The sequence below is a fragment of the Perissodus microlepis genome, chromosome 17 (assembly GCF_051167445.1).
Source record: "Perissodus microlepis isolate ML-2025 ecotype Zambia chromosome 17, ASM5116744v1, whole genome shotgun sequence".
Taxonomy (NCBI): Eukaryota; Metazoa; Chordata; class Actinopteri; order Cichliformes; family Cichlidae; genus Perissodus; species Perissodus microlepis.
The window spans coordinates 16932381-16944540 of NC_140477.1; the positions used below are offsets into that span (position 1 = coordinate 16932381).

A 12160-nucleotide genomic window follows, 5' to 3' on the forward strand; every position below is an offset into this window, starting at 1 on the left:
TAAAAATTACTGGCTGCTTGGCAAAATACAAAGATCTGAGCAGCTCAAGACTTTTGCACAGTACTGTAAATCTGACACAAGGCATCTTTTTTTAGATGAATGTTTGGTGCATGATCCCTGATGAAAAAAGGAATCAAATCCAACTAAAACAACTAAATATGCACATTTGTATTAAAATACTAAAAACTTACCTCACAGTTTCACAACAATAAAGCTTCACTTTTAATATACGTACATCATCATCATCATGAAGAACAATAACAATAACAACAACAACAACGTCACGTCTCGCGGACGCGCTCGAGCCAACACCACGCGACAGTGACTGACAAGATGGCGATCATTTCAGAAACAGAGGAGTTACTGCGGTGAAGGAGAGGCTTGGTATGCTGTTTCCTTTCAGTAGCAACTAATTCTGAACATGTTTGTGACCGTGCGCCCGACGATGTGTGAATTCCGGCCGAGGCACACTTGGCAGGTCGGTTTTGAAGCCCAGTCCGATGCCGGCGAGCCGATCTCCGGCTGAACGCGTGAACTTGTTTCAGGATTGTCGCCGCTAGCTTGTCAAGCTAATACTACCTAGCATGCCAGGCTAACGTTAGCGGCAAGGGCAGCTAGGGCTCACTAATCTTGAATAAATACAATAAAAATTAGACTCTTAGTTCAAACAAAATGTGTTTGCGTGTGTTGTAATTTTATTTTCATTCATTTGAGACGTTTATTTGTGAGACTTTGAAAGCGCTTTCGAGTTAGTTTTACACAATTCAGTATTTTGTAATCGCAACTCCTTACAGCTATCAATTACATGCTAGTGATAGCTGGCTAACTTTAGCTTTTTGGGAGAAACCCTCTGTGAAGTTGGGCTCCTCGGGCTGAACACTAACGCGTGCTGCGCTCGTGCAGTTTATTGAAATGCTATTCTGGCTGGTTGTGTTGTGTTATGGCTGTTTTACTCAGAGTTAGTGTGAGGCTGTGTGTCGGTAAGACCACGCACAGCCACAAGGACAAACCAAGCAAAGCAAAGCGCGCTAACTTGCTGGTAAAACTTCAGTGACATTAGAAACTCTGGGACAATCCCCCGAGAGTCGTCGCTTTATTTGCTCAATTAGAAGCCACTGATTTCTTAATGCTGAGCCAGGAGCGTTGCTGCTAAATCTCCGCGGTGATTACTTTAATGTGGATTATGCTTAACCAGCTTCTGGCTCTGACAGCGAAGTGCCACGTTATTCTGGATGTTTGTGGCTCGTCCCGATGCCAGCCAAAGGCTCGGCGCGAAAGCATTTCAACATGTCTGGAGACCAGACAGGATATGTGCCCCGGCAGCTGTATTTATGTCATCCATGGCAGCAATCTGATGAACACGTATTGAACACACACGCCCCCTCCTGCACTGGTAAACAGGGGGACTGAGTGCGTTGAGCCATGCTTGTTTTGCTTTGTTAAATTGGTGGTTTATGACTAACTAAACATTAACAGAGTTAGAACCGATTTTTCCGCTATCCTGTCCTCTCCAGACATTTTTAGCATGGAAACAACCCTTGCAGCAGTAGTCTTAAGGCCTGTACTAAAGTGGAATTTAAGCTTATCCTGATAACTTTAGGCTTAACCCTGGGTTTTAAAAATGACCAAGGCAGTTCACTTTCCTACCTGGATATATTTCCATGCTAACTTATGCTGCAAACGTAACTATTCCTTCTGCCAACAGACTGGGTGGCTGTGGCTCAGGAGTTAGAGCAGGTCATCTGCTAATTAGCAGGTTTGATCCCTGGCTGCAAAATGCTAACCCTGAGTTGCTGTTCGATGCATCTCCTTACATATGAATGAGGTGTGTGTGTGTGGATAGCAGATTAGATCAGATTCTTTTGATTTTTTTGTTCCCCAGTTGATTGCAGATAAATAAATTACAAAAAATTTATTTTTCTATAAGCATTAATATATGTTGCTAAAACAGGACACCCATTTGTACTTGTTGACCTTATATCTAATTTGGATGTCAACTACGCCTATGTTTGTATTCTGTCTTTGTATTTACTCTCAGACTCAGGGCTCTAGACTAACTTTTTGCCATGGGCGTACCAGTACGCCTAACTTTAAAAAGTTAGGCGTACCGGCACAAAAGTTAGGCGCACACAAATTTTATAATAATTTATATAATATAATGTGTTTTTCTGGATACACTGTGCTTTTTCAGCTTTCAAAGATTGATGACACCGTGTCAGAGCACTGGCTATGAATTTCAGAAGGATCAGACCTTAACTTAACAGAAAAGTTAGCAATAGTTCTTTTCCTATTACAGCTACATCCACTTCTGTCGTGCCTAGGCTGCTCACTAGGGCTGGGTATCATCACTGATTTCTATAATCCATTCGATTCCGGTTTTCAACTTAGCCTCAGACAGTCAGAAATATTATAATTCTGATCATTTATCAGTACTGACTTCATCAGAATTGTGAACATCACAGCAGATGCCTTTGTGTGAAAGTAACTGAGAATAAAACACAGAAAAACATGAAGGAGATTTTCCTGGTCTGGCTTTTTATAGCAGATAACCTTAAAAATATTCTACAATGTTCTGCATATAAAGTTAAAATTTCTTCAGTATTGAACAGCAGAAAAAATAGGCTTTCTTGTCCGAGGTCATTTAAGTGAAAAAAAGAAAAAAAAGAAAAAGACAGCAGCCGACAGCGCTGTAAACAACGGTAGACTGGTGGGTAATAAGCGAATGAATAATACAGAAAACAGAGATTGGAGACGGGAAACTGTTCTTGAAGTATAGAGAGAGATAGAGAGAGAGCTAGCTGTGCATGAAGTGTGATTTTAATAGTCGTGGAAGCAAAACAGCAAAATTCATGACGACATTGATCAAATGTGAAGCGCAGGTTGCTGCTTCTTTTGCTGCTGGCTCCGTGAATTTTGGTTGGAGAGAGACAAAACCTGCAGCTCAGAATCAGCGCAAGAAGACGTAATCACAGCGCGGACCGGACGCATCAGAATCGCTAAGCTCCGACAGCGTGTCCGTCTACGGGCCGTCGGGTGAGAAAGCGGAGAAAGACAAAGCTGATTCTGATGCGTCGGTCCGTTCTGTGTTTACGTCTTTGTGTGGAATCCGTGTACCTGCTCTCATCTGCTGTTTGGTTGTTGTTGAAATGGTTTTGTGAGCTTTAATCTGAGAATCTGGCGTTTCTGGCAAAACACAGTTATATTTAAAAGTCGATTCAGGATTTAATGAATTGATATCGCTTTATTCAAGCTACTCACCTCCCACTTTCAACTGGACCATGGCCAATCAGAGAGGTCCTGCCCCTTACTATCTCTGATTGGTTTAGTCCACGATAGGGGCATAATGTGTGTCTGTTGTTGACCACAGGGAAGGTTGCAGATTTTTTTTTTTTGCTACCCGAACAGTTGGTCGCACAGGTGCAACCAAATATTTTTTTTTAGTCGCACCACTGAAAAATGTGGTCGCATTTGCGACCAAATTGGTCGCACTCTAGAGCCCTGCAGACTGTTGAACACCACTAAGGCTGCAGCTGAGAGAATAAAAACTAAAACTGTCTCTTAAACTCAAGTACTTGAACAATTCAGGGTTTAGTGTCTTGTTGTTGCATATAGATGTCTACATATAGACTAGAGTAGCTGGGAATTGATACACTGACCTTCTGATTAGTAAGTGGCCATTTTATCTTCTGAGCCACAGCTGCCAGCCCTGAAAACAGTGGAAACTGATAACAGAATCATTCCCTGGGCATGTTGAACTTGCTCTATAGCACACTGCCCTGTACCCATACAGTGTGCCCATAGTGCACCACTTTGCAAGCTCAGACCCCCTCTTTTTTTCCCCCCTCAATGATCTTGTTCCCTTGACATCAGTTTGGGGGGGGGGGGTGTGTGTCAGCCCACTCAAGGATCCCCAAATTCTTAGCAGCTCTGTGGGATTTGAAAAGAAGCCAGAAGAGGTTCTGTGAAGAGTGATTGGTATGTTTTTAGCTGAACCTAGCGCTTCCCACGCATACTGGTTGCTCAGCTATATAAACAATTCGATTTCAATTCAAGTTTCTTTATTCTACAGTCACCTCAAGGCGCTTTATCATTTAAGATGGAGACCCTTCAGTTTATGGGAGAAAACCACAAACCACAACAGTCAACAGGAGGAAACCTCTGGCAGAACCAGGATGTCTTGTGAACAGTTGGTGGTGCCAGTCTGAAACTAATTTTAACATCTTTCAGGTTAAAAATTTCTTAAAGCCCAGCTGCTGCTAACTAGCTATCTGCAGTGTCTTCCTTCTCTTGGCTGAGCAACAGGTTTCAACTTCATTGCAGTTGGAGTTGATAGTTCAACTCCTCCATTTTGGACTGCAGCTGCAGTTGGTAGTTGGGACCAGTTTAGCTTGACCCTGCAGCAGGTAGACAGCTTGTTCCTGTGTCCCTATGCTGTACAGAGCTAAAGAAGAACTACTGTTGTCAGTTGCTGTGCAAGATGTTGGAATTAGTGTTCATCTGCAACCAGCTGATTGTTCTGCTTGGTTATTGATTTGTCAAAAAGTATTTACAATACTGTATTGCAGAGGAGACATTTGGAAACGGTTAATTTTTGTTGCTTCATTTTCTGAACACTTATATCACCAAGATAAGAATCTATGGTTTGAGAAGGAATTAGACCCTTTTAAGTGTCCTTTGATTTGAGGCTTTAGAAAATCTAGCCTATGATGTGGAACTTTAGCCGATTTCCCACAGATTTAAACTGCTTTTTTCTACAGCCTCAGTAAGCTCGTCAACCCCAGTGTGAAAGCGACCCTCTTTCCATAGAGTTGTGTTTATTCGCCAGTTATTTTACTACTGGTCCCTGTTGAGGTTGAGAAATGTTTGAGTCCGCATGCCACCTGGCAGTTTGCCTCAGTTTACTCTGGGTTTTTTTTTTCCCCCAATAGTGAGCGATGTAATCCTGCTGTTGCTGTCAGGTTGAAGGGGAAAGCTCAACTAGTCAACAAACCTAAAATGGGACTTAGCAATTAAACCATAGAAGTTATTAAACTCCAGAGTCATCAGTCATCATAAGTTGTTGGGTTTTTTTAAACTGCAGTCTGGTTACGCGTTCAGTTTTATCGAAAAAGAATGAACAGTATATTGTTTGTTGTTAGCCTCTTTTTCATCTGTATTATGTTTAAAAATCCCGTCTAAAAGGATGTGTTTTTAAATGAAGGAATAATGGTGTTAAACAATAATGCTCTAACATGAACACCTGTGGCCTGTACACAGGTAAACTTATCAAAGTTCTCACCTAACCTTTTCTCTTCCCTCTCTAGACAACACCACCATGCCCTGGGAGGGTCTCACTTCTCAGTTCGCCATGGTTACCATGGTGATATGAAGCCGGCGTGAAGCGCTGACAAACAAAGACTTGCACGCCAAAAGGTCAGTTTGACTGACACAGCCAACTTGGCGGGCAGGCTTGTGTAATGGACAGGTGTAAGCATGTGGGGCGGCTGCGGCTGGCCCCAGACCACTCCATTCTTAACCCCCAGAAGTGGCACTGCGTTGACTGCAACACCACCGAGTCCATATGGGGCTGCCTCGGCTGTGCCCACGTGGCGTGTGGCCGCTACATCGAGGAGCATGCTCTGCAGCACTTCCAGCAGCAGGGCCACCCACTGGCGATGGAGGTTAACGAACTTTACGTTTTTTGTTATTTGTGTGACGACTATGTTCTGAATGATAACGCCACCGGAGACCTCAAGTTGCTTCGCAGTACACTCAGCGCCATCCAGAGCCAGCGTTATGAGGTCACCACCCGCAGCGGGCGCACCCTGCGCTCCGCTAGCGCCAGCGTGGATGCCCTCATGCCATCCGGCGTTCGTGAGTTGCAGTTGAGGGACGAGGACCGAATGTTTACCGCTCTTTGGCACCGCCGCAGAGCACTTATGGGACGCATCTTTCGCCTTTGGTTTGGCCTGACTGAATGTGGAAAAAGGAGAGCAGAGGAAGAGAGGAGGAGGGAGGAGGAGGAGGAGCAAAGAAGGGAGGCCAGGGAGAGGAGGCGAGCTCTCAAGAGGCAGCTACAGGAGGAGCTGGAGAACGCTCCTCTCAGGAAGAGTCGTCGCCTGCGTCAGAAAAGCCAGAGAGTTGGGGATCTGACGACCACAATGCTGACTTCTCGCAGGGCACGCAACAAGACGAAAACTCCAGCGCCCCCATCCCTGAAACGCAGGCAACGGACCCGAAGCCTCGCCACTGTAACCCCCAAGAAAGCTGGACAAAAAAAAAAGGTCCAAGCAACCCCCAAAGCCCGCAGCCCTTCTTCAACTACCAAATCTAAGCCCAAAGCCGCTTCAGCAACCCTGCATACTGCCCAAACCCCTGTCTGCCGTAAGCAAGGCACCAAACAGGACGGCTCGCCCTTCAAGCGGCGTCCTACCGTCACTCCTGGAGTGACGGGATTAAGAAATTTGGGAAACACTTGTTATATGAACTCCATCCTGCAGGTGCTGAGTCACCTGCATGTTTTCAGGGAGTGCTTCCTGCGTCTGGATTTAACACAGGCGCTGGAGCTACTGGCATCTGCCGTCCATGGCCAACTGGTGGGGAAGGCCTCATCGCAGCCCCCCCTGATCCAAAGGAAGGGACTCCAGACCAGCTCGGGCTCTGGGGTGGGACTGAGCGGCGGGGCGTCACGAGGCCGCAGCATGGAGTTGATACAACCCAAAGAGCCCAGCTCGAAGCACATCTCACTGTGCCATGAGTTGCACACCTTGTTCCAGGTCATGTGGTCTGGCAAGTGGGCGCTGGTATCGCCTTTTGCCATGCTGCACTCAGTGTGGCAGCTGATCCCAGCGTTCAGGGGTTACGCTCAGCAGGACGCTCAGGAGTTCTTGTGCGAGCTGCTGGATAAAGTGCAGCATGAGCTGGAGAGCACGGGCAAGCACACAACCAGTGCTGGGGTCCCACAGACGCAGAAGCGGCTCATCAAGCAGGTGCTCAGCGTGGTCAACACCATCTTTCACGGCCAGCTCCTCAGCCAGGTACACACACACACACACACACACACACTCTTCACCGAAACAGCCGGCTTACCTGACAAGCTTCATGATGTGTGCACATGTGCTGGTCTATAGCTCCACTAAAGATGTTTCAGCCAGGACAAAAGGAAAATCACTGACTATTTAGTAGTTTTTCAAAAAGTATAAATTAATGTTACTAAATAGACATTTTTATTTATTAAGACAGTCTTTACTGGTTTAAAATGAGTGTTTGGGGTTGGCTGAACATGTTAGCACAGTTTGTCCACATATCGTTAAGTCTATTATTGTGCTAATCAGAGGCTGTGACCTTCAGAGGAGCATATAAAGGCATGAAAATCTCAGATTGGCTCTCATACTGTGTTTGCATTGATTTGAATTCATCAGTCATCACTGGCTTTGATTCATCCTGTATTCATAATAATCAGAATAAACAGTTCAAACTAAAGAGAGGTGGTTAAACTGTAAGCAGTTATTTTTGGTTTTTGGTAACATTAAAAAACTGCTATAAAAGGAAGAGCCAAGCACACTATTTAAATTTTATCTGTTAAGCTGATATCCATCTACCTATGTAAGTTATCAAGGTAGTTAATTAATGGTAATTAATTATTGCTTATACCAGGTGGTCTTAAATCTGTGTCTTATAACTTTTCGTTGTCTCACCTTCAATAAAAGGGAGGGAAGGAATATAGGAAAATATTCTGACTTGTCGACATGATGCTAAACAGCTGCACCCCTTAAAGGTGGATGAGGATGTAGGAAACGGAGAGAGTTGGCTTGAGGACAAGAGATTAGTCTCTGCTTGTAGAGGCTGAGCACACACGGTGACACCTGCTGCTGCTGCTGAATAGGTCGCTCTGTCTTTGCAATCAAATGTCTTGGCCATATAACAAACTCAGACTGGCTTCCACCCCTCCACTCACAAAGGAAGTACTCGCTCGACTCAAAGTGGGTCAGTGGATGTTGTGAAAAGCCCCACATTTGTATTTAATTTCTATGTATTCCCAGTCACATGTAGAAATAGAGATATTCCGTCTGACCTCTCCTCTGTTGTTTGCTTATTTCTTACTCTTTCTCGCCTTTCCATGCAGGTGACGTGCCTGGCCTGCGACCATCGCTCCAACACTGTGGAGCCTTTCTGGGATCTGTCGCTGGAGTTCCCGGAGCGATATCACAGTAATAGCCGGGAGTCGGCCGCTCAGGCTTCGTGCCATTTGACGGAAATGCTGGCCAAGTTTACAGAGACCGAAGCTCTGGAGGGAAACATCTACGCCTGTGACCAGTGTAACTGTGAGTGAGACGAGCCACACAGTTGTTTTACTTTAATCTCAAGATATTTACAATTTTCACCTATAAAACATGCTGAAAAAAGAGGGGATACAAACTAAACGATAACTAAGCCTGTAAAAGTATTACTCAGTAACTAAAACGTGCTTTATGGTAGAACTAAGTTTGTGGTATAACATTGTTAATGAAAACTGAATGATCCCTCTCGGACTCACAAGTTTAGACGTGGAGAGACAGACGAGACGGATGAAAAACAGCTGTGTCCAAACTCACAGAGGGAAGATGTTTTTGGACATTTGATCAACCTAAAGACAGAGAAATTCAGGAGGGAATAAAAAAAAAAAAAACAAGGCTAAAAGGACAGATCGGTGGCTGGATAAGTAGAAGAAAGGCACTCCATGGCCAGGCGCCTATATAATCTATGGACCAGATGTAAAGTAAAAACTTGGGTCGCAACCTTCATTTCTATGAAAGCCTGAACATTTAAAACTACTGAAAGTGGTCCCTGTTACCACAGTGTGTGTTTATTGTACTGTAAAAGTATTATTTTTCTATTTTTTTCTCTATTGTTCCCACTTCCTTTTCCCTCCCATGTGATATGCTCCCTTCTAAAATTAAAAAAGTCCAACAACCACCGATAGCAACCAAATTGCACCTTTTAGTCACATCTGTGACACTGAAACAACAAATGGAAGCATTTTGGTGACTATAAAACATGTTACCAGCGTTTCATTACGTCGATGCCGTGCTTTTCGCTGCCGTGCGGTGTAAGTGCCGTGCAGCACTCACACTGCTTGGCTGAAGTCCAAGCAAACTTCCAATTCCCTACTATCACAGTGAGGTTAAGATGGGTAAAATGATCGGCCACAGTCTTGACTGACTCAAATGTTGAAAGCCTGGAAGTGCCTGTCGTGAAAACAAAACAGGACATGGTGGGGACATTCCGGTTTGTAGGCAGCAGCTAATAAAAAATAAACATAGCCAACAACGGTATCCAGGAAATCAAGGACATGTTTTCACACTTCTAAATGAAAGCATTTAGAAGTGTGGTTCCTTCAGGTCTAAACTAACACAAATACCTGCACTGCTTCTCAGATCTACTCTAAAATGTTCATGTAAAATGGCGCCTTTATCGCTCTGCAGCAGTTTACATAATCACAGGGTCACGTGACCGCTTTAAAGCTGCGTCGACGCTCACAAAAAGTGATCTTTGTGCTGTGTGTCAGCTCTTTCCTCTCTCCACGTGTGTGCAGCTGCCAGAAGACGGGCCTCGTCCAAGCCAGTCATTCTGACCGAAGCACAGAAGCAGCTGATGGTCCATAAACTGCCTCAGGTCCTAAGGCTGCACCTCAAACGCTTCAGGTGAGGAGACGTTAACGCCTGTGGAGTTGATTGGATTAATATAACCGTGTCTTAAGTGTTAACTCAAATTTTCACTTTATTATACATGGATGTGACTTCTAGAGACGAGACTCTAGTAAGAACACTAATAACCTTCAGCTGTTCTTAGAAGATCACCCCTCAGCTTTTTCTCTGCCTTCTGATTGGTCCTCAGGTGGTCTGGGAGGAACCACCGGGAAAAGATTGGAGTCCACGTCAGCTTCGACCAGCTCCTCAACATGGAGCCCTACTGCTGCCGAGAGCCCTCACCCAAAGCCATGCCCTACTCCTGTCCCAGCAGCCCCAGCGCCGCTGGCTCGCCCCGGTCAAAGCACTTCCTTTACGAGCTCTCGGCCGTGGTGATGCATCATGGGAAGGGCTTTGGCTCCGGCCACTACACTTCCTACTGCTACAACACAGAAGGAGGTGAGTCATTTTCTTTACTTCTTTCTCTGTGTTTGGGTTTAAGCAGGGAAGTGTACACAGCAGTGAAAGCCCCGGTCACAGGAGGATTAATGCTGTGGGAACTGTTCCCTTCATCCTCTCAAAATGTCCACATTAAAGTCCAGAGGTTCCTCTGCCACAGTGAAATGCCACTGAAAGGATTCTCATGAGATCCATGCTCAGGATGAATTTTATCTTGTCAGAACGAAACGCGGCGTCATCGTCGCCGAAAGAGTCAAACTAACGCCTCATATTCCTGCAGAAATGATGACGTTCCCTTCTCGGCCCTCTCAGCTGTATTTGCAGGTTATTAATAGGACACGAGGAAGCTTTCAGGATTATTGTTCCAATTTTACCACCTGATTCATTCACTGCTGCACCTTGTGAACAAGGTTAAATGTAGTTTAGTTTCTTTCCTGCTGATATTTATATACATGAACTTCTGTGTACCCTGAGATTATGGTTAGGCTAAGTTAATCTTTGTTTTCAGTAACTGGCACAAGGCTTTTTGCTTAATTAAACTTGAGGTATTTTATTTTATTAAACTTAAAATTAGATTTTAAGTTTTTAAGATATTACCAGGTTGTGTTGATCTTAATTTTCCCAACATCTTGTCATGTTGAGTATTCAGGATGTGATTTTGATACCAGTTCTACAGAGTAAAAAACAAATATGTGCTCCATGGGGTTAAAAGTAGAATTTGAGTGCTTTTCCAGTTGTTTAGCCAGTGTCCAAGTATGTGGCTCTGTGGGAGCGGGATCTCAAAAACCAACCCCAGTAAACAAACATGTTGTTCCAAACACATCTGCTCATCTGGGTAACTCGTCCCTCCTCTTCCTCCAGGCTTCTGGGTTCACTGTAATGACTCTAAGCTGAACGTGTGCTCGGTGGATGAGGTCTGCCGCGCTCAGGCCTACATCCTCTTCTACACGCAGCGAGTATCTCAGGACAGAGACCGGCCGCTATAGGACTACACACCTCTGTGAACCCCGCTGCCACCTCCCCAGCAGCCCGACTACTCAGCGAGGTGACATCAGCACAGCCCCACCTATCGGTCTTTCTCTTCCCTCTTTCTTTGGGCATTTTGTATCTGGGAGGTTGGGTCTTTTTAGTCTATTTTTCTATTAAAAAAAGAAAACAAAACAAAAAGGAGGTGAGAGAGAAAGGACTCGTTTGTAAAGTTGGGTTCTGCTTTGTGAACTTGTTGTATATTGTGTTTATATGTAGGTTTTTTTTTTTTTTAAAGATTATGATGTTTGTGATTCATGTACAGTTGTATTTTATAAAGAAGAGAGCGTCAGCCAAGGTGTCTGTGTCAAGCAGCCAGTAGACTTTGGTCAGGCATGACTACATGCAGGGAGTGCAGAATTATTAGGCAAGTTGTATTTTTGAGGAATAATTTTATTATTGAACAACAACCATGTTCTCAATGAACCCAAAAAACTCATTAATATCAAAGCTGAATGTTTTTGGAAGTAATTTTTAGTTTGTTTTTAGTTTTAGCTATTTTAGGGGGATATCTGTGTGTGCAGGTGACTATTACTGTGCATAATTATTAGGCAACTTAACAAAAAACAAATATATACCCATTTCAATTATTTATTTTTACCAGTGAAACCAATATAACATCTCCACATTCACAAATATACATTTCTGACATTCAAAAACAAAACAACAAATCAGCGACCAATATAGCCACCTTTCTTTGCAAGGACACTCAAAAGCCTGCCATCCATGGATTCTGTCAGTGTTTTGATCTGTTCACCATCAACATTGCGTGCAGCAGCAACCACAGCCTCCCAGACACTGTTCAGAGAGGTGTACTGTTTTCCCTCCTTGTAAATCTCACATTTGATGATGGACCACAGGTTCTCAATGGGGTTAAGATCAGGTGAACAAGGAGGCCATGTCATTAGTTTTTCTTCTTTTATACCCTTTCTTGCCAGCCACGCTGTGGAGTACTTGGACGCGTGTGATGGAGCATTGTCCTGCATGAAAATCATGTTTTTCTTGAAGGATGCAGACTTCTTCCTGTA

At 44.2% G+C, this 12160-nt stretch overlaps 1 protein-coding gene across 2 annotated transcripts; it reads left to right on the top strand.

Moving 5' to 3' along the window:
• Nucleotides 1-273: 273 nt before the first annotated feature.
• Nucleotides 274-11610, top strand: usp44 (ubiquitin specific peptidase 44). 2 transcript variants are annotated; one of them, XM_084909650.1, is made up of 6 exons: nt 274-384; nt 5304-7016; nt 8105-8303; nt 9554-9662; nt 9856-10106; nt 10968-11610. In XM_084909650.1, the coding sequence occupies exons 2-6, from the start codon at nt 5457-5459 to the stop codon at nt 11090-11092; spliced, it is 2244 nt and encodes a 747-aa protein (XP_084765776.1). In that variant the 5' UTR covers nt 274-384; nt 5304-5456; the 3' UTR covers nt 11093-11610. The 2 variants fall into 2 exon arrangements, with proteins under 2 accessions (XP_084765776.1, XP_084765777.1); XM_084909651.1 differs by lacking the exon at nt 274-384 and adding an exon at nt 393-478.
• Nucleotides 11611-12160: the final 550 nt, after the last annotated feature.